Below are 23,940 nucleotides of genomic sequence, written 5' to 3'. Positions count from 1 at the left end.
CAGTGCACCGTGGAGGAAACTTGTAACCTGGGGGTGTCTACCGACTGACTGACCGTTGAAAGGGACATGGTAAGCAGCTATGGTCGCCACGTACACCTTTAAGGTGGAGTGAGTTAACCCCGCAGAGAGCCTAACTTGGAGAAACTCCAGAACTGTACCAACTGGGCAGTTAACAGGGTCAAGCTGGCGGTCTATGTACAGTTTCCTCGTAGAGGGAGCTCTGGATTGGAGGAGGGTCTCAACAACCTCGGTTGAGGAGACCGGAAGCTATGAACTGTGCCCCCTCAGGGGCCACACCCACAACTTCCACAACTCTGGGCGAGGGTGAATTATTTTGCCCTGCGCCTGAGAGAGTAGATCTGTCCTGATCGGAATCTCCCATGGAAAGACGTCGAGGAGAGAGATCAGATCTATGAGCCATAAAGGGCCTGACCAGAACAGGGCTACTAATAGAAGACTGACCCCGTTCTGGCGTACTCTCGCCAGAACTCCCGGGAGCATAGCGATAGGGGGAAAGGCATACAGATGAAGCCTCAGCCTGGTCTGTACCATATTGTCCAGTCCCAGAGGAGCTGGATGAACTAGAGAGAAACAGAGGGGACATTGCAATATCTCTTGAGTCGCAAAAAGGTCCAAAAACTCTCCATATCTACTTCACCACCTCGGGGGTGAGGCCCCCCCCCGGGCCTCGGCCCCTGTTTTGACAGTATGTCTGCTCCCACAGTCAATCTCCCAGGAATATACACTGCTCCGAATGAGAGGAGTTTGTCCTGGGACCACAGAAGGATCTGGTGTGCCAACTTGTACAAGGGGCACGAATGCAGATCTCTCTGGCGACTGATATAAGAAATCGCCAATGTGTTGTCGGTGCGCACCAACACATGGTGACCTCTCAGGTCTGGGAGGAAATATTTCAAAGCTCGATGCACAGCTAGCATCTCTAGACAACTGGTATGCCATGTCAGATGGCGACCGCTCCTCAGATCGCGGACAGGGTGGCCACTCATGACCACACCCACACCGCTGAGTGACGCCACTGTCGCTAGCATTACACGGCGACCTAGAGCTCCCAGCACCGGGCCCTGATTCAAGAACCAAGGTTTTTTTCATATGTCTAAGGCACGAAGGCATTGCCGCGTGACCTTGATAGTTCGGGGAAAATCCCTTGGTCTTGAGCCACCACTGTAGGGGTCTCATCTGCAGAACGCCAAAAGGTATCAAGTTGGACACAGCTGCCATAAGCCCTAACAGTCTCTGAAACTGTTTGAGAGTGAGTGACTGGCCTTCTTTGACTCTCTCGATTGATGTGAGGATCGACTCGATCTGAGCAGGAGACAGACGTGCCTGCAGCGTGGTCGAATCCCACACTACGACTAGATAGGTGGTTCTCTGAACTGGAGAAAGTACAATCTTCTTGCATTTAGTCTCAAACCTAGCTCCCCCATATGTGCAAGAACGACATCTCGATGTCGAACCGCCATTTGCTCTGATTGAGCTAAAAGCAACCAATCGTCGATATAGTTCAGAATGCGGATGCCCTGCATAAGGAGGGATACCAGAGCCGCATCTACACATTTCATGAACGTGCGGGGTGAGAGTGCTAGGCCGAAGGGAAGTACTCGATATTGGTAGGCTTTCCCCCCGAAAGCGAACCTCAGAAACTTCCTGTGTTCTGGAAGGATGGATATGGAAGTATGCGTCTTTGAGATCTATTGTGACAAACCAGTCCTCGGATCTGATTTGAGCTAAAACCTGTTTGACAGTGAGCATTTTGAACTTCAGTGACATTACTGAGAGATTTAGATGACGTAAGTCTAAGACCGGACACAACCCCCTATCCTTCTTTGGAACTATGAAATACCGGCTATAAAACCCGGACTCCCTGTCTAGAGGAGGGACCACCTCGATGGCCTCCTTCCTTAATAGGATAAACACTTCTTGTTCCATAACCAGAGCCTGCCGAGGGCCGACTATTGTCGATGTAACTCCATTGAATGTCGGCGGTGGCTGTCCGAACTGAATGCGATAGCCTCTTTCTACTGTGTGCAGGACCCATTGAGATACATTTGGCAGTAGTTTCCAGGCTGCTAACTAATGTACTAAGGGAATCAGTCTCTCGAGACTGCCCTCTGGTGTAAGGGGCGGCGGGCGTCTTAGCTCCACTATGCTCACGGGTGGAAATAACTGAGAGCAGTGCAACATGCAACATGAATTTTTTTGGCCGTGGGCCTCCCAGCCTGAAGTACGGCTCCATCGGATTCGGATTAGGCTGAGAAGCGACTGGCCCAGACTATCTGTAAGTGGAGGAGGTCAATACGGTACAAGTAAATACGGTCTGGATTGTGATACAATACACATTGAAGTGATATATTGAACTTCTCGAAGTTAGATGACAGTCATTAGATTCCTCAGAATCCAATGCAATCCAACAATCAGACAAGTAAACACAGTCTAGATTGTGATAAAGTACACATTGTAGTGATATATTGACTTCTCAAAGTCATTAAATTCCTCAGAATGTAAAATAATCAAACAATCAGACAAGTAAACACGGTCTAGAATGTGATACAATACACATTGAAGTGATATATTAGCTTTTCAATGTCATTCAATTTCTCAGAATTTAATGTAATCAAACAATCAGACAAGTAAACACGGTCTAGATCGTGATAAAGTACACATTGAAGTGATAGATCTAACTCCTTCTTAATAAATGGAGAAATGGTGGAAAGAACCGAAGCTCGGGTTTCCGAAATCCAGAATCGGGCAGATCTGGTGGGTAAGGTATGAGATAAGGACGTGACCGTCTCCATTCCTTCCAGCAGATCGATCTGCGGCATCACGAGGAACGCTGGCGAAGGCTTCACTTTCTTGAAGAGAGCCCTCCAGGATCGAAGTGCACGTGAAATCATACGCAGCGCACTTTGATCCCAGGCAGACCACGCACAGACCGTGTGTATCCCCACCTCTAACGTTTAGCTTTGTTGAGTAGGGAGGAACAAACAATCTGAACGCGGTCTGGATTCACCCTTCAGATGCCAGTCTTAGCTTTGCTCTCTGACATACTGTAGCTACTTAAAGGAGCTAATAGTGACAAATGACAATAAATAAGACTGACAAGACAGAATGACATGCACACACAGAGCGCTTGCTGAAGGAAAAGAAGCTGAAGCCAGCTGCGTGGCAGGTGCCTTTATAGCTTCCTGGTCGCTACGTCACCCTGCCCGTGACGTCACGCCCTTCCATTGGAAAGATTGCGCACGATATTCAGAGTCGGTCTCATCAGGGACGTTCCCCAAAGTGCTCGTCGCAGCTCGAGTTCCTGAAAAGGAACCAGGACTTTTTTTTTAAACAACGTTGCATTTAAAAAATAAAATTTGTTTTGGTATAAAAAAAGGAATACTTTCTCCCTTCTCTCTATACACACACACACACACACACACTTTCGTTTCCCCTTTTGATGAGACCTGGCAATGTTTCCATTAGACATCCTGAAAGAAGACAATAAAATGGACTGTTTATCCTGAGGATTGAAGTTTAATTGACACCACATCAAAATAAAAATTTCCAACTGATCTGGAATTTTATTCCATCCATATACATGCATAGCAACAACATTTTTAAGAAATATTTTTCTTACATAAGGACATTGGAATGATCATTTTTACAGTATTCCCTTGTCTCGTCCCACCAATCAATAATCACCAATGATAACCCTGCTTTTTGTACAATTTCTTTTTCAGGAGTAAGTAATAGCTGCTCTTTCCCCTTTATAATACTGCTTTCCATAATAGTCTCACCCTCCTTTTTTCCCCTTATGTTTTATTTATTTTTATTTTTTATACAAAGTATTGCGCTGAGAGCAAATATTTAAAAAGGAAGAAGAAGGTGTATCAGCAAACATAAATGCAAGTACTATACAAGAATGCTGCTATCCTCATTTAAACATCCACTTCAGAGTCGAAGAAAAGACAGACAAACAGCAACATATATATGCAAAGCCATGTGTACAGTATATGCCAAAACATGAGCTGCAGCGTTGTGCCTGGTTATCCCTCCAAAATGATTTAAGGCTGAAGTCAAGAGAATCATACTGCAAGGGACATTTTGACATATACAAAAAACTGTACCAGCAAATAAGAATACACAAGTGCTCCAGTAGCTATTGTTGGGTCTAAAACGCATTTCAGTTTTGTATCCTGTGCCTATTGTCTCCTTGAACCTAACATACATTGTAAACAATATGTCTGCTACACAAGAATGACTATACATTAACATTACAAACAACTCTGATATAACTTTCTTTGAGTTTAAATTAAGAGCACTACTCCTATTAATACTGATTGTAAAATAAATAAAAGGTGAAAGTGGCACCAATATTACACTTGGATTTTTTTGTCTTCAAAATAACGAAAGAAGAAGCCTCTCTTGATTGTCCACAAGCAGTATACAAAACTGCATGATGCACTATTTCAGACACAAACGTGTACCAAAAAAAGATGAGGGGAGTAGAGCGAATTTCATTTTACGTGCTCGGCAGCGTGTGAAGAGCAGTAAAACTTCTTGTGAGTGATAAAGTTTGACAAGTTATTGAATTGTATGTCACAGAGGCGGCAATACTTCCCACTGCCTGCTGGTGGTACCGAACCATTTATGCCTTTTCCGGCAGGTACGGATTCCTCCATGGGTGATTTAGAAGTGGGCGATACATTCTCGTTTGGGTCGGGAGGGTTCTCGGCTCCCCATGTGGGAGATGTTTGTTCCTCTGGTGATGAGGTGTTGTGAGGCTGATTCTCTTGCTGGGGAGTTGCTGGTGTCTGGCGATCCTCTTTATGACCACCATTGACGATCACCATGCCCCTGTTTTTGGGCAGTAGGGGCAGCTGTTCCTTGCCAGAGTGGGGACAGCCATTGGTCGCGGGTGGTTCTGTGCAGGTCTCACTTGTGCCATTGCTGCTTTGCTCCTGTTCGGCCACCTCACCCTGCATAACGAGACACCCTGCCATGTAGTCGCCACTTTTTATCCCGAAATATGGTGATATTTGCTCTGTACCTTTCACTTTCTTTATTGCTCCAGGATAGAGACAGTGAGGCAAAAACATGTTCTTGTTCTCATCTTTCGAAGTCATAAGCGGTGCATCACTGAAAGCTTTCAGATCCGGCGCCGGTCCGAGGTGTGGTGGGAACATGCCTCCGTTCTGCACCATTAACTTGTTGCCACCGTTTTTCTCACATTTCACAGAACTCTTATCATAGATGTCATCTGAATTATTGCCTTCGCTCTTCACACCCGGGAACACTGGCTGCTCCAGACTGCCGATCTCACCATGCTGAGCAGCTGTGACAGGGCAAAAGTTCTGTTTATGGGCTAGGTAGTTCTCCACTTTGTTAAAACTGATCTTGCACACGGTACATTCGTGATAGTCCAAGAGTCTTTTGGGGGAGTTGCACGACTTATCAGGAAGAGGTGAGCACTTTTTGCTGAGATCTATCGGAGCATCTAGTTCCTGTGGGTCTGCAATAGTGTTACCCTTTGGTGCAAGGATAGGCTTGGAGACAGTAAGAGAAGCATCTAAGTGTTTCGGGACAAGGCTTGGAAAGATGTCACATCGTGGATGGAAGCGGTCAGCTAGACTTTCTACCGCTTCCTGGGATGTACAGGGATTTCCTAGAGTGGGCATGCCTAAGAATCCCGGCTGTGGCCCCATGGGCTGCCGCTGCTCTTGGTCAGGTAGACACATCTCGTACATCTTCCTCCGCTTGCGTGTTCTCATGGTCCGCTGCATGGCAGGCACCTTTGTGGACATGCGTTTCATGGGTGGGTCATGGCGAGTGGCGCAATAGTACTGCTTGTGAACCATGTAAGTTTCATGCCGGCTGAAGGTGATATTGCATGCTTCACAGGTGGTCTTGTTTGGGTCGTTGTCACTTTCCCCCAAAGACGTGCTGGGACTCTTCACCTCAGGCTGTTTTCCGCCAAGGCTTTCCTCAACTCCTGTTGGTGTAGTAACCTTCTTTACTTGACCAGGAAGGTCTTTTTCAGGTACTTTCCCACCAGTGTTCATAATATCCAAAACTGATGAATTCAAGCAAGCTGTTGTCACAAGATGACTTTCAGTCTCTGATGGAAGGCATCCAGGAAGCATAGTGACTGTAGTGTGGCCACTGTTTGGACTTATGGCATCGGACACCTTGTCTGGAACACTCGAAAAATCTGGAGACTTTGCCATGTGCTGCCAGCGACTGTTGCAGTAGTGCTTCTTGTGAACTAAGTAGTTATCTAGATTATTGAAGGTGATGTTGCATTCAAAGCAGGTCGCTCCTTTGGGCATGAGAGGACTGTAGATGACAGGAGGGTAGCTGTTCCCTCCATGGCGTAGCCTGCGATGTACCAGCTCTGACATTTTTGCTAGAATCTCAGATGCTTGTGGTACCACAGAAATGTCCTGGGAGAAAGCAAACTGTGACAAGAATGGACCCATGGGGAAGGTTGGTCCCATGTTGTGCTGGACCGGTGAGGAAGCTAGCCGTGGACTAGAGGGTTCTGACTTGATTCTGGTGTAAGAGAAACTAGCCTTGCTTCCTGGGTGACTTTCTCCCTTCTGCAGTCCGAGGATAGTTTTTTTCTCAGGTCTTTCGAGTTCTCCATCAGGACTGTTTGCCTTATTAGGTGTGCTCTTGGGACTTTGCATAACCACATCCTTCCTTGCTGACAGTTCTGCTCGTACTGCCTGTAGGCTTTCCTCTCCGCCTCTTGGGGAGTTCTCGCTGTCGCTCTCCCTGTGAATCTTCCCAGTGTGTCCGTGTAAGTCTTGATGCTGCAGCAGTTCCCTATGGTTCTGGAAGCTGATGTGGCAGTGATTGCATCTGAAGGCTGCCTGTGACAGGTGTGAAAGGATGTGGTGCTGGAATGTAAGGAGCGAATCTGCTGTGAAGTTACAGATTGTGCATTTCAAGCTGGTGCCAGGGGGAAGAGACTCCTCCATTTTGACACCTGTGAGAAAGAAAAAAAGTTGTTTTTATTAATCTTGCATTTCCACTAATTTGACATTGTGGCTGCTGTAGCTTTTTGGATGTCTATTTCCTAGCACCCATATTACTGCCTGATGGTGATTATTTGATCTAACTGTGATTATTTGCTAAAACGTATTTCTTATTTTCTTTTACAAGCAAATATACATAGAATTTCAGTTTATATTAATATAAACATAACAGCAGACGTTTGGCTAGACTGAACTGCCAAACAGTGAAATAAAATTAAGACAGATATTAAAGATACATACATATATATATATATATATATATATATATATATATATATATATATATATATATATATATATATATATATGCATTTGGTATATATGTATTTATTATTATGTCAAATACTTAATGTGCCATGAGAAATATATATTTTTTTTCTAACTCTCAAAATGTGCAAATATACTTATGAGCATACTCACCACTGTGTGAGCTCAAGTGCATCTCCAGAGCACGAGGGTTGCTGAAGCTCTTGTTGCATTGTGGGAAAGGGCAGATATTGGGAGTTTGGTGGGAATTGCTGTCAGTCTCTTCAGAGACATTATCAAGGTCCCTCTGCCGCCCACTGCAGTAATACATCAGGTGGGCCTGAAGGTTCCTCTCACTCCTGTACCATATCCCACATGCTTTACAGGGGAAGATGTCCTCTGAAATACAGAGACAAGCACATGAAGGAAAAACTACTGTACAAACACTGCTCCAACGATTTTGCTGAGTTTAACTCAGATGAAGTGTTTAATTTGACACTTTTTTTGAGTTTTATCTGTAGTATTTTGAATGAAATTGCATCATGAATGGATTTCTTTACAAATCTATTCCCTATAGGGGATATATCAGAAGGAGCATTAAGAGTGTTTGGGACATCTGAATGATCAATTCACATGCACGGCTCAAATAACAGTTTTAAATGACAATTCTGCTGTGATGTTGCATGGCAACAGAGATGATTCCAGTAGGCTTGTGCCCTCTCCTCAAGGGCAAATGAAAACATTGCACCATCTGCTAACAGCATCTTCTGTGTCAATCTGACCTCGTGACTTCCCTGATAAAGTCAACAAACAAAGCATTTGGAAAATGGCACAAATTTAGCAATTACAAGGTTGGTCAGAGCAAACATATGTTTACTATACCCCTAAACTGAAGGGCAGAACATCACATCCCCCAAGAAGAGTTTAATCTGTGGATCTGTATTCATTGTAATATGTGTGTGTAACACATTCTGAACTGGCTCAAATGATTGATTGGAGAGCTCAACAGTGCAGGAACAAGTGAGACCCCATATGCGACAATTATGTTGCCAGGCTTTACACAAGACTCAAACTTAGTTGACCACTTCATTGTAAAAGTATGTTGACCGTTATTAGTTTTGATTTGCTGCATGCATGTTTATGATGCCTGTGGACAGTTACAAAGTTTGTGTGTATACAGAAGCAGAGCTTACTGTTGACTATAGCTGTGGGTAATATGGAGGCCATGGCAGCTTGCTGGGGCAGGAGCTGGATGGTGTCCAGAAGGCGTGCTGGGTACATGCCCTCACCGAGAGACATGTGATTGACCGCCTGCAATCGAGAGTCAAAGTCCACTGTGAATGCCACCAGCTCTTCACCTTCCATCATGTTCTTGGTCGTGGTGCACCACAACTGACCACCTGTATGACAGAAGAAACCACACACTATCACAGCTGCATTTACACACATAGGGTTAAAATCTATGCAAAAGTTTCGCATGTAAAAACTGATTTAAATATGAAGTAGTTTGATCATTTTTATGATGCATCTAAGTTAAAAAAATATATACATTCTTCTGTAAAGGTGAAGTGTGTAATTTTATATATGCTCATCCCCTTTTTTCTTAACATTAAGAGAAAACTATACAAGCAAATAATCTGCAGTATAGAAAAAAAAATGTAAACCACGCAACTTTTTTTTTTTTTTTTTTTTGCTGCCATCAGTTCATTTCTACTTGACCTGAATTCAACACAGTTTTTATATATTCATTTTAATATACACTATAACATTCAAAAGTTTGGGGCCAGTAATATATATATATATATATTGTTTAATTAATACTTATGTAGCAAGGATGCATTAAATTGAAAGTGACAAAAAAAGACTTGTTATTTTGTTTTAAGACTTGTTGTATTGTTATACAATGTTATCAAATAAATTAAATTTTTATGTTTATATTATGGTAGTAATATGGCCAACACAAGAAATAAATAACATTTTAAAATATATTAAAATTGAAAACTTTTATATTAATATTTCACAGAATTCCAGTATTATCATATTTTTATATTATTTTTTTAAATAAAATAAATACAGCCTTGGTGATAATAAGATACTTCTTTCAAAAACATAAGAAATCTTACCAACCCCAAATATTTTACCTTTGGTCTGTTATATTATATTTTAAATTATTAATTAAATTAATTTTTATACAGTTTTATTTTGTAGTTTTTTTCATGTACCATTTATTATTTAAAAAAATGCTACATTTATTAGAATGAACAGCTATAAATTCATACAAAAAAAAAAAAAAAAAAAAAAAAAAAAAACTGTCCATCAAATGGAATTCGGGAAGTATTCCAGAAACCAAATTCAAATTTGAAAAACAAATCAGATTTGAAAACAAATCACTCTCTATGCAATTTGTGTGGTGATGTTACACAATTCATCTTTTATTAATCATGTTGCTCTAAAGGGATGGTCTGTCTTTATGGTCTACTGTACATCTAACATTCCAAGTTCAGATCAAACACTCTGCTCGAGAATTTTGAATACATTTAGAAAAGACAGAAGAAAAGAAAAAAAAAGGAGGGAGGGGGGTTAGATGGAAAGTCAGTGGAAGGGATTAAACTCAGATTGCATTTATCTTTGCACACGGAAGGATTTCAGCCGCACTTCATTTGCCATTCAAGAGATTAATGTTTTAAATATGACTAGTTACAGGAAATTCTGGCTTCCCAGATAACAACAAACTATGATACACAGATGCTAAATGGCAGAATTAGAACATTGTTTCAGTAGGGAATCTGAACAATTAATTAAAGCTCTCTGTTAGAGATGTGCAAACACACTGATGGAGCTTCAGAGAGGAAGATGAGCTGCACTTTCAGAGAAACTGCTGGGAAGGTAAAGAGAGAAATAGGAAGGGAACGTAATTCCTCAAAAAGCTTCTCTGTGTTGAAAAAAACACAACTACTGCCTGTAAGAGCAGCTTATCAACGTGTGAATCTGCAGCGGGGAGACACACTCTTCAGACGGGTCCTCTTCATCAGCGGGATCCTGTCACACACCACACACTGCCTGGAGAAGCTCTCTCCATCCTTATCTCCTAATTAAAATAACAAAAACTACCATCGCCGTCAGCGCAGATCAAAACTGTCACCTGTAACAGCAGGAGGGCGCAGGTCACCTCAGCCTGCTCAGAGTACTGCTGGAAGTTGACTGAAGAACTCATTACTTACACTAGAAAAAGAGGCAGAAATGTGAAGGGCACCACAATCGCTGCTGCATTGTGGGACGGCCCGTGAGTTGTGGCATCAAACTTTGAGACTGCACAGAAATAAGGTGTAATAAAAATCAGAACAATATTAGTGTTGCTGCATGTCCTTCTCCAGTGAAGGTGTTCTTGCGGTTGCAAGGTTACGGTTTACAGCAGTGCTTCTCTACTCGTTTTGCTTCAGGTTCTAGATTCTACCTGGACAGCCAAGTGGTGATCAAGTGTTATTTTAGCATTATTCATATAATATTGCAGTATTTAGTCATATTTAAAATCAACTTCTATTTTTATATTTAAAGTTTTTATTTGAACGTTCATTTTATGTACTTTAATATCAGCAAATGCTAAATTATTGTCATGACATTTTTTATGAACTGAGAAATCAAAATTCCCTTGATCTTTTGACAATGTCATTGTACCATAAAAATACCTTGTGATTTTCAGAACTCAAAACATTCTCATTAGTCTAAAATTAGCCTATATTGAAGTAAATCTGCCAAATGACAGGATGTGGAATGTGGCACTTTATGACGTAATAGTGTGGCTAAACCCCGCCTTCTACATTACATTGCCTTCTTTCTGATCCCAACATTAGGAAAGAGTGGATGAACTTTATTTTTTAACATCTAGACCACATCAGTAGGAATCCATCTATGAAGGATATAGACTGTCAAACACACACAACTGTTAGCCCATCAGAGCAGTGGGCATTTACTTCTGAGTCTATAATCCACCATGCCGATTCAAACAGAGCGTTCTGATGAGGGGGTCAAACCGGACAGAAAATAGCCTATTATTACTAAATTATGATGTTTTCGATGTAAAACTCTTGATAACATTATAAGTGGACCTCAGAGAGCAGTACAAAATAATAAAAAAGGCAGCTCATGACCCCTCTAAAATGAATAAAGAAATACAGAATTGATTTATAATAAATCAGAACAAACTTGCAACCTACCAGTTAAAAAACACAGCTGCCAGCTACTGTATCATCTTGGAAAGAAAAAGTTTGCAATTTTAATAAAAATTGTTAAAACAGTCTGAACTTTTGTCTGTCTAGTAAAAAAAGAGAAAAAAATGCATGATGTTACCATCCATCACACTGGAAATACACTGACTCTTTACTGTATACTGCACTTATTTTTTTGACAAATGCAGCAGATAATTTGCATAGAGTGCATGGTCTTCTAAATACTGCAGAACAATAAGAGTAATATGCCAGTATTCTATGTCAACCAAAGCCTAACTTCATGCAGCGATGAACAAAAGGATTACTATGGGGCCAGCTTCTTTGAAATTAAATTAGTGTAGAAACATTTCCACACTCAAATCAAGGTGCTCGCAGGGTTAAATAGTCAAACTTCCACAGTTCAGATGGAGACTTCCTGTCTGTGCCATTGCAAGTTCACACACTGAAATACACCGGTCGATGGGCGGCTCTAAAGCGAGAGTGCACACACAGGAGACACGGGACCCTGGCTGAAAAGTGTAGCCAGTGCGGTGCTGCTTTCGCCTGTGGCTGTCTGCAGCAGAAGGCCTTTGTGCCGTGGCCAATGCAGTCGCACTGAAGCCTATTGTCTCTGTCCTCCTGCAGCGCACCTGATAAAAGAATAAAGAACTATGACATATTCCAAAAACAATGGAGGAATTAAGGACACACAATAAGCCAGCTGCTTCATTAAAACAATCAAAACCCGGTCTCCTGTACACATTCCAGATAACTTAAAAAAAGGTTCTTTTCATACAATCTCATGCTATAGAATCCACTAGTGCAGGCTTGTCCTCACAACCTAAACTCCCCTCTTTTTTCACATTAATGATGCTTTTAAACACTTACTTAAAGATGTTCACATAAAGGAATTAAAGGAGGGTTCAGCATCATGCAATTACATGTGTAAGTCTGTGCCGTTCTAATCAAACACTCCAGGATGAGCCACAGACTGAAGCCCTCAGAAGCGACTAACACACGACATGAGCACTTTGAATGATCACTTTAAAAGATAGACCATGTTCTAAAAGCACAAAACAAGCCTTTCTAGCTCTCATTTGCTTTCTCTTGCTGTCTTTTCATGGCAAAAGCTGACAGAAGGGCTGGCTAATGAACTGGCCGGAGGACAGCTACTCAAATGTTTGCATGTGTAAACAGTGGAAAGACTTTACTAGTTTGCAGTAAAATGCATAGTTAAACTTCTCCGTGTTTGTTTCTCCCATCTGTCCAGACAAGCGGCTGCATCAGAGGCCGTAACGGCAGTTTGGAGCACAAACCTTAACACTATGCAATAAATTACACTGCCAAAAATGAATCTGGACAAAAGAAGGCAAATGCATCCTTTATATTTTGTGTCTATAAAGGTGTATTTTGATGATTAAATTGTGTCATCCCAGTCCAAATCCGGGCGGCTTTACCTTAAGACATTCAGCAATTCATTCACCACATGCAAAGACAATTTATTTAATCACACGCAATAATTTCTAATTCGACCAATTCCCATTGGATAAAATCAATTGCCTCCCTACATTTTTTCTAGTTGAGTATTGTGTTTCACTTGGAAATACATCCGATTATGGAAGTAAAATGGGTTGCATTTCATGCTGGCTTCAAAAAAAAAAAAGGATTAGACTCAGCACAGATATAAAATATTGTCCTTTGCTAACACTAATTTTGAACTGCATGTGAATGCACACCTATAGATTGAACCTCAGTTACTGTAAGAAAAAACGAAACAAACAAATACAGCAAGTCTCAAAAGAGTCTTGTTACTGATAAGCCATCAGACTGATATGTCCCGTCTCAATGTCAACAATCAATGTGTTTGGCCATAAGGGGGCACTGTTCCCATATGTTATCCAAATCCAACCTATAAGAGCTCATCCCAAAACACACTAGACCAGTCTCAGTTACACAGCTGCTTTTCCCCTCCACAGTTCCCTGAAAAGACAGGGTTTTTTTTTTAAGCATTTCAACCATGTCTTATAGTGACAGTTTTACAGTATTTTAAGAAGCATACATGACTGACACCATGAGAATTATTGGACGCATGCTTACATTCTTTGCAGAAGGGATGCACATTTGTGAAAGAGAGTAAATCAAATGACAGTAGCTGTATTACCATATAAAGTATAAATGTAATGCAGTATAGAAGTGAGTAGTGTAGTACAGTAGACTGCTATGTTGTGGTGTGAAATGCAGTACAGTACAGAGTATGGCAGAGTACAGTCATTCCTGAGTTGTCTGCAATGACAGAACAAAAGAAATTTGACATTTCTTTTCAACATTCCAAATGTCATCTCAAAACATTAGTTTTTGTCTTTGTTTAGTTTAAAAAAAATAAACTGATCAGATACAGAAATGTGTTTCTAATACTGAATGATGCATAATAGTAAAAATGTGATGTTTATTTAATGATTAAAAGCTGATTTTGACAAATCCCTTTAGAAGTACTTTTCATTTGCATATTTGAGAATCAGACTGACAAAAGCTTTCATTTGTTGTGTTTACAGCAGCAGCTGTGATGAGAATTAGCATTAAAAACACATCCGCTCATCAGTTTAACGTCAAGCCCAAACTCTGTTTACACATCACATCAATGTTGCAAAAGCATTTATGGAAAAAAAGCAAACAACACACTGCGGAAAATAATATATTTGGCTTGAAATTACCAATTTCTACTTTTTTCATGGATTAGCTCAGACATCATGAAGAATCTTGTTATTATTCTGAATGCATGTTAAAAAGAGTGTTGAGCAAACGTTCTCGCCGAGAGCAGTGCTCATTTCGTCAGGTTACTGCGTATTGGTTGCGGCTAGTCGACATGTGTTTACTGCGGCCCCCGCTGGGAGGGACACACACATGCCACCCGTTTTGACCATCAGTGTTAATGGGACGTCACGCCTTTGTGGCAGCGGGGAGCGGTAGTGTTGAGTTGCACAGCAGACCCCCAGCTGTGGTCGGTGGCCCGCGTCCCCTTCCCAGCATGCTCCATGCTGGGGAGCAGGTGAACGGCCGGGCTCCAGCGGGACCGCTCTCTTCCAACATGGCTCTGTCCCCGTGCCACATGGGCCTGTGGATGCTTGCCCTCATGCAAATGCACGGCCTGGAAAAATGGCTCCTTCTCTTTGGAAACCTCGACTCAGGCCGTCTGGCCGTGGCGTTTTTTCATGGGAGATTGAGCCAGATTGATGCACCTGTCAACCGTTTTGGAAGATGACGGATCGCTAGGACATGGACAAATCACAGGAGGAGAGCTGACAAAGATTTCTCACAGTGGAAGTGCATTCTGGGAAAAGAGAATGCACTTCCACTGGGATGAGGTGTATCCTTTTTTTTTATACTGTAAGACAGGGTTTCCCAAATGGGGGTTTGCGTACCCCTGGGGGTTCATGAGGGAACTGCAGGGGGTTTGTGTGTAGATGAAAAGCTACTAATGAATTATATACAAAGAAAAATGTAAATAAATAAATGGGTTGTCCGATAATCATGTTATAGGTCAGTGCAATTATCAAACCAAAGACCTTCATTTAATTAAATATCTATATAGATGCTCTGATCGTTTTGAGAGAAATGTGGGTAACAAAATAAAAGCACTTATATAAGTTTAAGTTTATATATGTTTAAAGGTTGAGGGTTTGTATGACATAATTTAAGATATTAATGTATACCTGTAGAGTCAAATAAAATTGTCATTATAATTAATTACAAATAATAATTTGTGTAATTACATAATATAATTGTACAAGTGTAATTTACAGCAATACATTTCTGGCTTCATTTTTGTAATTTAAATCAAAATAATAATTATTAATAATGTATTATTATGATTTATTATTACTAGTAAATTATTTAGTTTGATTGGGTTCCCAAACAGATAATAATAATAATAATAATATGTATTTTACAGTACAATTATATATATATATATCTTAATTTTTTTAATTAGATACACAAATATTTATCATTACCATTATAATCATCATCTGTTTTTGTACATAATTAAATTTAATAGTGATAATTATTATTTTTGCATTTTGTAATGCTAATGGCGTAGAAAGACATCACCTACAATGCTTCCTGAGAAACCTGAACTCCTGCACCACAATCCTTCTGTAATTCCACAATTGCGCAAAGCATGAGCTAATTATGCCCGCCGTCGCTTCAAGCGTCTGAAATAAACAGTCAGCGGCTGAAAGATCTAATTGCGTTTGTCGGCTGGTGCGGAGGGAGGACGCTGCTGCCCTTACCCAGTGCCATGCTGTCGTCCTGGCACGGCCCGTCCACTGCCCCAGGTACTGCCACACGGCCATCTGGAGCTGACATCTGCCTCTCTATTGATCATAAGGGTTTAGCACTTGATCAAACAGACTGCGACAGGAAATTGCTCTTTTCCCCACAGCAAAGGTGGGCGGCAGGCATGAGGGTAATAGAGTGGAACAGATTCACTGGGTCTCGCCACAGCACACACCAGCCCTGGCATCCACAGCAAACGTGGAACGGGTTACTGGTGGAAACACTGTGCCAGGGTGTGCCCACTTCAGCTGGTGTGTGTGTGTGTGTGTGTGTGTGACAAGACAGCCATCCCAGGAGAAGAAATAGAGCGGTAAAAGGACTGTTTTGAAATGAAAATCCTTCCCGCTGATGTCTACAGCATCATTAAAATCATTCCCGATATGCATCGAAAGGCTTCACTTTGCAGCATGCTTTGGAAAATGACACAAAATGGCAAAAGAGTTTGGAAAGGTGTCAAAAACAAACCCAAATATATCCCAAAATATTTACAGGGATAAATGCGCCAGATGGGGAACGCTCTGCTTTTTTAAGACACAAACATACACTGTAGCTCAGGATATGCTGAATACAGGAACATTTTAATGAGCGCAAAACATCTGCTAAACTCCTCGCGCTAGTCCAGTCAACCACTTCTACAAAACACTCAACAATTCATCACATCTTATACAGATTAAAAACTCTGAGTTACATAACACACAATGGTTAATACGTTTATATTGTTATGAAAATATGAAATGAAATATAATTTTGCTTTATATACAGCGAATAAAGACAACTGAATTAATTATAAATTGTCTTTATTTGCTTTATATGCTTAAAAATGGCCGAATCATTACATTATATAACAAAACCAAGTGTAAAAAAGTGAGAAAAAAAATGCCATTGCATAAAGGTCTCAAAAAAAAAGAAAAGAAAAAAAAGTTGCATTTAAGTAAATCTTTTTCTTTTTTTTTTAAATAATTATTTATAATTATATTATGTAAGGGAATTAAAAACTACATTACACACACACACATATATATATATATATTTATATATATAAAATGTCTAAATAATTTTTGGAGCCACTTTTTATGTAAAAACACGATGCTTTAATGCCAAAATGACAATAATATAAAATGCATGTTGCATTTGCAGCTATGCGTTAGTGTAAAACAGATATTCTACTTTTCATATGTTCACGACACACTTCACCCCTTTTTACATGCGCAATGAGGTCACATTTTCCCTGGCCAGTAGAAACAGCAGACATGTCACTATGACATTTTGTTTGTGCGTGTAATTCGGCTCATGTTAAGTTTGTGTTCTTCACCCCTCCTCTTCCCGCCGCTGATTAAACCTGCGACCGCTCCCTGTCTCACATTTCCATTCAATCTCAGGGCACCAAAAGCCAGATGCACAAGGTGCTTCCACTTTTGCTGCTTTGCAAAGCGATAGAGCGAGACAGAAAGAGAGAGAGAGAGAGATTCCTGTAGCCCAAGGAAGAACAAGTTGAAAGTGCGAAGGAGGAGGAAAAAAATATGACCAGGGGATGTGATAAAAAATTATCAGCCAGTGTGTTTTCCTGTTTGGTTTTAATCTACATTTAATTAAATTCTTATCTGCTGTGTGCTTATGGCTGCATTTGAATGGCACGACTGCATTCATTATGAATGGTAAAATTGAACTTGGCACATTGTGTGTGGCCCAATAAAGCAACAAGACTCACTGCGGTGCATGCAGGAAGAAATCAAGTCAATTAAGATGCTCTTTAAATTACCACTGTATCAAAACAAGGAACGCAGCACACTCCATAATAGAATCCTGACAGGCAGAATGCAAACAGTTACTGTGTTTAATATACAGCCTGTCGCATGAGCCCGTCCCGTCCTGAGGGCCCAGATTTACTGGCCTGAGAGGGAGCGAATTAGGGTCATTACATTGAGAGGCCAAATGAAATGCATTTGTAGAAAATTCCAACTGTAAAAATACTTCTTCAGTCTCAACCAGTGGGGCAAGTTTAGGGCGGGACTATGAGTTTGTTTGACCAATGGCAGAGAGGAAACATGCTTAAAAATAGTGATTATTTTTAGAAGAAATCTCAATAATTTCCCCCTTTCTTAAACTACTATTCAGGTGACAGTAAACATATTTATAATGGCACAAAAGATTTCTATTTCAGATAAATGCTGTTCTTTTGAACTTTCTGTTGATCAAACCACACCTGAAAATTTTTTATCACGGTTTCCACAAAAATGTTTTTACTGTTTACAACTGTTTTTAACATTGATGACAGTTATTTTGAATTGCAATAATATTTCACAATATTACTGTTTTTAGTGAATTTAACTAAAAATGCATCCTTAGTAAGCATAAGAGACTTCTAGCAAAACATAAAAAAATGTAACAATGTTTTTTCAACGGTAGTGTTTGTGTATTATATATGATTGGATCTTTAATATCTTTTTTCTCTTAATCAGCAACTACCAAGTAAAGACTTCTAAAGTCTTGTTTTTCATATTTATATCCAGAGAAAAAATACCAAAATTCTCAAACTGAGCTCAGCTTTGCCAATACACTAAATTCTGCAATCAAAAATCGAAATATCAACATTTCTCATAAAATTCTTCCTAATTGAGCTAATATACATATTCATTTTATAGTGCCACACTCTTCCTGTGTGTAAACAATGAACTCATTTGTTTTTGTTCCTCCTAAAACATTTTTAGGAAAGACAGACGAAAAATCGGTTGCCACAGATTTTAACCTCAGACTCTAAGCATGTTTAAAGCCTCAACACTACGTCAGAAATAAAGCAGACGTACATGTGCGACATCAAAAAGGGTGCAGTGATACACAGTAATGCCTTTGACGAAGAGCAGGATTTGCAGGATTCATACGGCAGAGAGCAATTCATCAGAGGAAGTCACCACGCAGATGCTACAGTCAGACCTGGCAAAATCCTTAAATTCAGATCAGGCCTTTGCACGTGTGTGTGAGAGAGATGAATGGCCGCGGTGCGATGCAGAGGGATCGCAACAGATAATCACGTCTCTCTCGAGTGGCAGCGCAGCGCTCAGATCTGCTCTTATAAAATTATGTAGAGGGAGTAAAGTGTCTCCGAAAGCCCCTGCGTGCAGGTTATCTTGGGCATTCTGTGTTTGCTGTTTAAATCTTAACGGGACACGAGCGGGTGCAGAGAGCAAATACATCTGGAGTGGATAGGAACTGGAGTGGAAATGTTGCAGAGGACAGAAAGATTATCTGTCGCATGGGCCCACCGAGATGAAAGTCTCCTCAGATGGCTTTTATTCCCTCCACATAAGGAGAGAAAACTGGGGTGAAAAAAAACAACAACAACAACAACTATGAAATGTGCAGTACACCTTGTACGACTCAATTTTATGATGCCCATTACATCACTTCCACCACACTCTCAGAAATAAAGGTACAACATCTGTCACTGGGGTGGTACCTTTTCACAAGAAAGATATTTGTACCTAAAGGGTCCATTTTTGTACTTTAAAGGTACACAGTAGTACTTAAACTGTACATTTTAGAATCTTATAGGTACAAAAGTGAACCTTTTGGAAGGGTACCACACCAGCGACAGCTTCTGTATCACTGACCTTCAGCTATTGGGGAGTAACTAACAAAACATAGTGCTACTCACCTGACTACATTGCATTGGTAAACCTGAATCATTTTAATGAATCAGTTAGTTCAGATAATTATTTTAAACTCACCACTTAATAATACCATAATTTTATAGTTAATCTGACTATATAACATTAATTATTATTATTTATTTGCAATGTCATATATGTTATATATAATTATTGCAATGTTATATATTTTTTATATTTTACTATAAAAATAAACTAATAATAATAATAATTGCAATCAAATATTTATGTTTGCTGTTTATTTATTGTCACAGATTCATTTGAAATCCAGTGCAAACAAACTATTTAACTTATTATTAAACCATTGCTTTTTATTTACACCATATATATTTTACATTTATCTTTTTGTGCAAAATAATATGCTTTGAATGTAAATTATACAGTGGTGCTCTTATATAATTATATATATTTTTTAAATAATTATTTATATAATTTTATATATTTTTATAATTACATTTTTATGACTATATAATTTATATTCACATTTAAATTGTTTATTTAAATAATTGTATTTGTATTTATATAAATCAATTAATTATTATTTAAACTATTTATCAATTATTTATAATATATAAATTACATATATTTATATTATTTATTATTTATAACATATACAATACATTTTTATTTTGTAAAATTTGAATTAGATACTGGTGCTACATTACAGTGTCTAGTTTTACTGGTGGTGGTAAGTGTTAAATACTTTTAATAAATAATTAACTAATTAATAAGTGGTTAACTACTGTATACTGTTTAGTCAATGTAAGTTACACTACGAGCCATTAAAAACTACTTTAAAATTATAATTATTATTTTATTTTTATTTTTTTTTGGGGGGGGGGGGTGGACAATGTACAGTAAGTATATAAACTGCACATTCATGCAACAATACAATAGCTGCAACATAGTTGATACATTTTATTAGCTAGCTTGCAAAGTCTTATACTTTAAATCATAAGTAGTTTATACATTGGAAAGCTATAGTGTTAAAATAGCTTCTGCATGTACAGCATGTACAGTCAAGACTTGCAGATACACTGCTGTCCTCCAACCACAATTCAAGAGAACTTTATTTATGCTGCCATTTAAATATGACGGGTCAAATACATAAATCTCTCTTGCTTTTTAATGACAGTGGATTGTAGATTGCTCTTTTGTTTATCTTTTAAATGAACATGCACACACACACGTGCATCATGCCAGTCTATAGCAGTTGCATTTGATATGCTGTCTGAATGATTCATTTAGCTTGCGGTTTCAACTGTCTCTGTAATTGACCAATGCCGCCGGCACGTGACATCATCACCCGTTTGTTATCTGTGCGGTGGCCCCGTTTTGGCGGAGCTGAACAGCGGGTCTGTGAACTTCTCACGGTTGATGACAGAGACTGAAAATTAACCCAACTTCTCATTATCATCATAAAGCATTTCTTCAGAGAAAGTGTGACACCTGCAACCTTCATTTGCATATGCTAAAACAATGCAAAATAGCCAGTGTGTTTATTTTGCAGGTAATGTATGCACTTCATACAGAATATTCATTTTTGAGCATCAAACCCATGAGTTTGGAATATTAATTGTAAACCTGTGGGTAGTTAACATATTCTATCTAGTCCACATAAACCAATTTCAAAATAATGCTATTTATACATACAATTTGTATAAACTTAACATTGAAAAACTGTTATACCTTGCAGTCATTCCGTGTCTGTTCTCCTGTGCTCCTGAAGTTCCTATTTTTGGATTATTATTAAAGATTGTTGCAGTTTATTCTATGTCTCCTCATCTCTTTGTTCCCTTGCTCCAGTAAATTGTGACAGCAGTATGTGCAGTAACTGCAAACATTCCTACAGTGAAGTAGTGATAATATTTTTTTCATATAATTTAAAAAAATGATGATGATGAAGATTATTATTACATTTAGTTTATGAGTGAAAAGAACATTTTGAGAAATTATTTCTAGCATTTCTGACTAACAAGTGTAACAAGATAAAAAAAAAAAAAAAAAAAAAAAAAAAATATATATATATATATATATATATATATATATATATATATATATATATATATATATATATATATATATATATATATATATATATATACACATTTTAATCTAAACTTGTGAAGTTGATTAAACATTTAAAAAAAAATTACTACAATTATAAAAATAAATTATGACTTTGAGCTGGATAGTTTACTGCCATTTTACGTGTGAAACTACACTGCAACAAAATGTTCAAATCAAAGCAAATTTGCCAACTAATATGGACACTCTGCACAATCATGTGGCAAGAAATTTTGAGCTTGTACAAAATCTAGTTGACTTGTCATAAATCAGGTGTTGACAGAACAATCTACTCTGCAATTGTTTACAAAAAGTCTATAAAAAGAAATACATTTTTTAGTCATTTAGTCTGTTTTTGTCTTGCAGAGTTCACAATTTATCCCAACTCCTGCCAAATCCAGCACTCGGAATACATTTGGTTTTTCTAATTTGAATTTAAATATGGATATTTGTGGACAGCCAGTGGTGCGGGTAACACACTGCCATCATTCGCGGAGTCTTTCTCTGGCTGGTTGAGCTAAGCAGGTTTAGAAGGACACTCTCCAATGAGAAGAGCCGGAGACTTTGGCAGGAGCGTCACAGCAGTCCAGTTATCCTCCGAGAAACTCTCCGGGCCAGCTGTGATGCGTGTGGCTCGGGTTTATTGATTGCTTCCAAAAGCTACAGCACATCAAGCAGTCCCGAATCTGGGACCATCGTTTGAGTCCGGTCGCCCCCCACACCTCATTAACGGCCCTTTGACAGGCCACGGCACTAATGCGGCCTTAATCTGCTCCAATCACTCTAAATGTCAAGCTTGGGCAGGGGACTTCTGGCTCAATGCACCAAAGCGCTTAGCGGACAGCACACTCGCCCCGAAGCCCTGTCTCCACCACCAATAAAAAACCCACCGAGACCCTGATCTCAACTCATTTCTGCTTTCAACTTTTGTTTCAGTGCAGCATTAACTTTTAAACCCAAACCCTCATTCGCTCTCATCCTTGATGAGAATCAACCTCTCTAGCTAAAGGAGAGAGAGATTGAGAGAGAGAGAGAGAGAGAGAAAGAGAGAGAGAGACTTGTGCTGTTTATTAATAAATGAGTTGTGGAATGTTATCAACTCACACACAATCCGACCAATAGTTTGCCCTGATGGTAGCTGGGTTCCTCATTAGCTGAACATATTTAATCCAGAAGTTTCTTATCAAATGTCACACCTGCATCTCCAAATGGCATTTCCACATTCAGTGGCATGTATTTGGGAGATGACGCTCCAAGGTGCTTTACGGAGATTAAGCGGCAGAGAGAGTGCGAGCTTATTTTATCATTTAGCGGGTCTGGAAAGAATCCAAGGAGTTTTTGTCTTGTTGTTGTAATTAGAAAGCCTTTTAAGTGATAACGGCAGCATAGGAATATGAATATGGAGCAATTGGGCCAGTTCTTTTCTCTTTTTCCCCCCTCCCCCCTCATATTTTCTTTTTTTTTTCTCCTTTTCAATTGTTGAATGCAGTTTTTGTTGTATGCTGTAGCAAGGATTAACTCTGGCTTCTGAAGTTTAATGAAAGACTTGAAAGTAGGCAAATGCCCCAATGGGGAACTAACTCACTTTTGGCTCTTTTCCACTCGTGACAACATTTTCCTCCATAAAAAAATCAAATAAAAAAAATCAAACGACAGCCGTGACCGGAACACTTTCTCTGTGGCCTGATGCTACCACAATAAATCACTCTCTCCTGTGCTGATGATCCTGGACACTTCAAGAGGAAATTTGGTTTACCAAAAAAACAGCATTGCTAACCTCACACAACATAACTAGCGATGAGAGTTATACATTAAATAATCAGATTTTTTGTTTGAAAGTTTTTGGATTTACATAAAAGTTGCCTTTAAAGTAAATTACATTAAAAGTTGAGGGCTCAGTAAGTTTTGCCATCACAGAAATAAATCATATTAAAATAGTTATTTTAAATTAAAGTTATTTTAAATTAAATAATTCAGTAAATTTTATTTTGGGTTATATTTTAGTTTGTGCTAAAGCTAAATTCATTGAGAAATTGTATTTATTTCTACAAATAGTTTCGCATTTTTATTCATATTTTGAATTAATTTTTATTTATATATTTTCTGTTTTCATTTTTATTGTAGTTTTGTCTTTTAGAAGTTTTAGTTTTTTGATATACATTTATATATTTTGTATATTTATTATAGCTTTAGTTATACATATATATATATATATATATATATATATATATATATATATATATATATATATATATATATATATATATATATATATATATATATATATATATATATATATACACACCAAGTTTAACTACATAAAAATAAAAAAGTTGCATCAGTAAATTTATTTTATTTTAGGAAACGTTTATTTTATCT

The 23,940-nt window shown here is 38.8% G+C and overlaps 1 protein-coding gene across 1 annotated transcript in view; it reads right to left on the bottom strand.

Moving 5' to 3' along the window:
• Positions 1 to 3,515: 3,515 nt before the first annotated feature.
• The window catches only part of zfpm2a (zinc finger protein, FOG family member 2a), a gene marked incomplete at its 5' end in the record, with an annotated part of 96,304 nt that continues 75,879 nt past the window's right edge, over positions 3,516 to 23,940 (bottom strand). The window contains 3 exon segments of the mRNA XM_026227571.1: positions 3,516 to 6,994; positions 7,464 to 7,688; positions 8,483 to 8,689. Of these exon segments, the coding sequence (XP_026083356.1) occupies positions 4,521 to 6,994; positions 7,464 to 7,688; positions 8,483 to 8,689 (2,906 nt within the window).

Source organism: Carassius auratus, chromosome 41, assembly GCF_003368295.1.
Source record: "Carassius auratus strain Wakin chromosome 41, ASM336829v1, whole genome shotgun sequence".
In the NCBI taxonomy this organism is placed as follows: Eukaryota; Metazoa; Chordata; class Actinopteri; order Cypriniformes; family Cyprinidae; genus Carassius; species Carassius auratus.
The sequence above is the reverse complement of the archived record's forward strand: the minus strand, read 5'-3'. Positions and strand labels throughout refer to the sequence as shown.